Here is a 2,254-nt window from a genome sequence, read left to right as displayed (position 1 = left end):
AGAGAGAGAGAGAGAGAGAGAGAGAGAGAGAGAGAGAGAGAGAGAGAAAGAGAGAGAGAGCATGTGTTTGTTATATACTTGTTAGTGTGGGTGCGTGCACATGTGCAGGCTGGTGTTCATGCATCTGTGTGAAGCCCACAGGTTGACACTTTCCTTAAACACTTAAACACTCTCCAAGACTTTTATTTTCTGAGAGAAGGCTCTCACTGAATTTTGAGGTTCTCATTTTTGATAGGCTTATGAGCCAATGACATTTGGGGACCCATCTGTCTCTGCCTAATCCTCAGTTCTGAGGTTATAGGTGCATGCTGTCATATGACTCGAATTTTACATTTTTTTAAAATTTATTGACTGAGCCTCTCCACAGCCTGTTTGCCAACTTTTCAAGTGTAATGTATTTGATAGTATTGTTTACGTACCTCCCAACGTGTCATTAAAGTAGTGAGCAAAATGGTACAAGGGTCAAGGACAAGTTCATGGACTATGTTATGGGTCTTAAGTTGATTTCTTGCAGTCTCTGATTTATGGTAGGGATGTAGTAACATGACTGCCATGTATTATATTTATAGTAAGGTGAAAGAAAGGGAGGTGTGATTTGTATTAACCATTTTCTAGTAAATATGAATTTTAAAGAATTTCATGTCAAGAAGTTGCTTCTGGAGAGGAGACTGGCATCAAAGATGAGAATAAAAGGTAACTTGGGAGGCAGAGGCAGGTGAATCTTTGAGTTCGAGTCTAGCCTGAACTACTGAGCGAGTTCAAGGAGAGCCAAGGCTACTCAGAGAAACCCTGTCTTCAAAAACTAAGAAAAAGAAAAAAAGTGAAATGTGTTCATATGTCACTTAAGAAACTGCGTTAATGTTACAATGGGTCTTTTCTAAGATCACGTTATTCTGTTTCACTTATGCATCATTTTCCAAGTGGAGTCAAGGGCCTATTTGATTAATATTGTTTTTCTCTTACATGCAATGATTGGCGGGCTTTATTTTAGTATGATACCAAAACGACTGAAAGCAAACATGTGAGCCCCCTTCATGAAGGCTTTGCAGCTAGTGTGAGGACCATTCTGAAGAGCAACCGTTCAGACTGGGCCAGCAGTTGGGTTTCTGCTGAACTCAAAGCACCACCAGGTAAAGGACATGGGAATCTAAGTTTCGTATCTTACACCTCTCAAAACAGAAAAGAAAAGCCATCTTTCATTAAAACAGCACCATTGCCTTCCAATCCCCTTCCACAGCACCCACGTTCCAACCATGCCTGTCATAGGGTTTCCATTGGCACACTCCTGTAAGTCACCCCTAAATTTATACCAGACTCTAGTGGAAGCTGGGGCTTTTCATACATATAAGCAGAGGTAGCTTACATGACAAATAGAGACACAAGAGTGGAAAAAAAAAAAGAAATAGGTAGGCCATCAGATCCTAGGATATTCCACTTTCCTAAATCATATATGTCTCAGCCAACATCTATTACTGTTTTTCAAGTTTTTCTTCTATCCAATTCATCGGAGAAGAAGATTGTACCTGTATTATTAGTCAGCTTTCTTTTTACTATAGCAAATATGTAAGATAATACACCTATTTTGGTTTCTGGTTTCAGTGGGGGTTTCCACCAATGACCTGGGAGCCTATCAGTTTTTAGGCCATGTGGAAACACAGCACATTATGCCAGAAGCAGTTGGTAGATGTCTAAAGCCAGGGAGCAAACAGGAGGCACAAAAAGAACAAGGGTCCAACTCTCCTTAAAGATGTATCCCCAAACACCTCCCAGAAGTCCCCAATTCCGAAAGGGTTCTCCACTTCTCAATAGCACCAACAGCTGCAGAACAAAGTCTTTAACAAAATAAACCCTGGGGGCTTGCTTAGCCAAAGCCCCCAGACTGTGTTGGTGACAACATAGATGCTTGTTGCATTGAGCCATAATTCTTTAAAGAGTTTCCAACAGGCTAAACTCTAAGTAAAGAGGGTACTTCAAAGAACACAGAGGTATATAAATATAGGTCATTGTGTGCCATGTATTTAAGCCATTATTTTATCTCTCAGGAACAACTGAATTTCCTTTATACAATATTTCTTTCAGTGTTAAGTTTCTATAGAACTCCCAATATGTACCAACTAGACTTGAACTTTCAGACATTACTGGTATTGTACCCTCAATACATGTTGACACCAAGTATGTATAATTTATGCCACTAACCAAGTGAAAAGTCACACTGAATAATCATGGGGTAGAACTGGAAAACTGCTTTGACATG

The 2,254-nt window shown here is 39.8% G+C and overlaps 1 protein-coding gene across 2 annotated transcripts in view; it reads left to right on the top strand.

Annotated features, from left to right (window-relative positions):
• Il5ra (interleukin 5 receptor subunit alpha) overlaps positions 1–2,254 on the top strand; it is a 40,428-nt gene that overhangs the window by 6,609 nt on the left and 31,565 nt on the right. For both annotated transcript variants that reach the window (XM_028773084.1, XM_028773085.1), the window contains exon 5: positions 992–1,130. In XM_028773084.1, the coding sequence (XP_028628917.1) occupies positions 992–1,130 (139 nt within the window). The remainder of the gene's footprint in view (positions 1–991; positions 1,131–2,254) is intronic.

This window comes from Grammomys surdaster, unplaced genomic scaffold, assembly GCF_004785775.1.
Source record: "Grammomys surdaster isolate TR1022 unplaced genomic scaffold, NIH_TR_1.0 220, whole genome shotgun sequence".
NCBI classification, from domain to species: Eukaryota; Metazoa; Chordata; class Mammalia; order Rodentia; family Muridae; genus Grammomys; species Grammomys surdaster.
The sequence above is the reverse complement of the archived record's forward strand: the minus strand, read 5'-3'. Positions and strand labels throughout refer to the sequence as shown.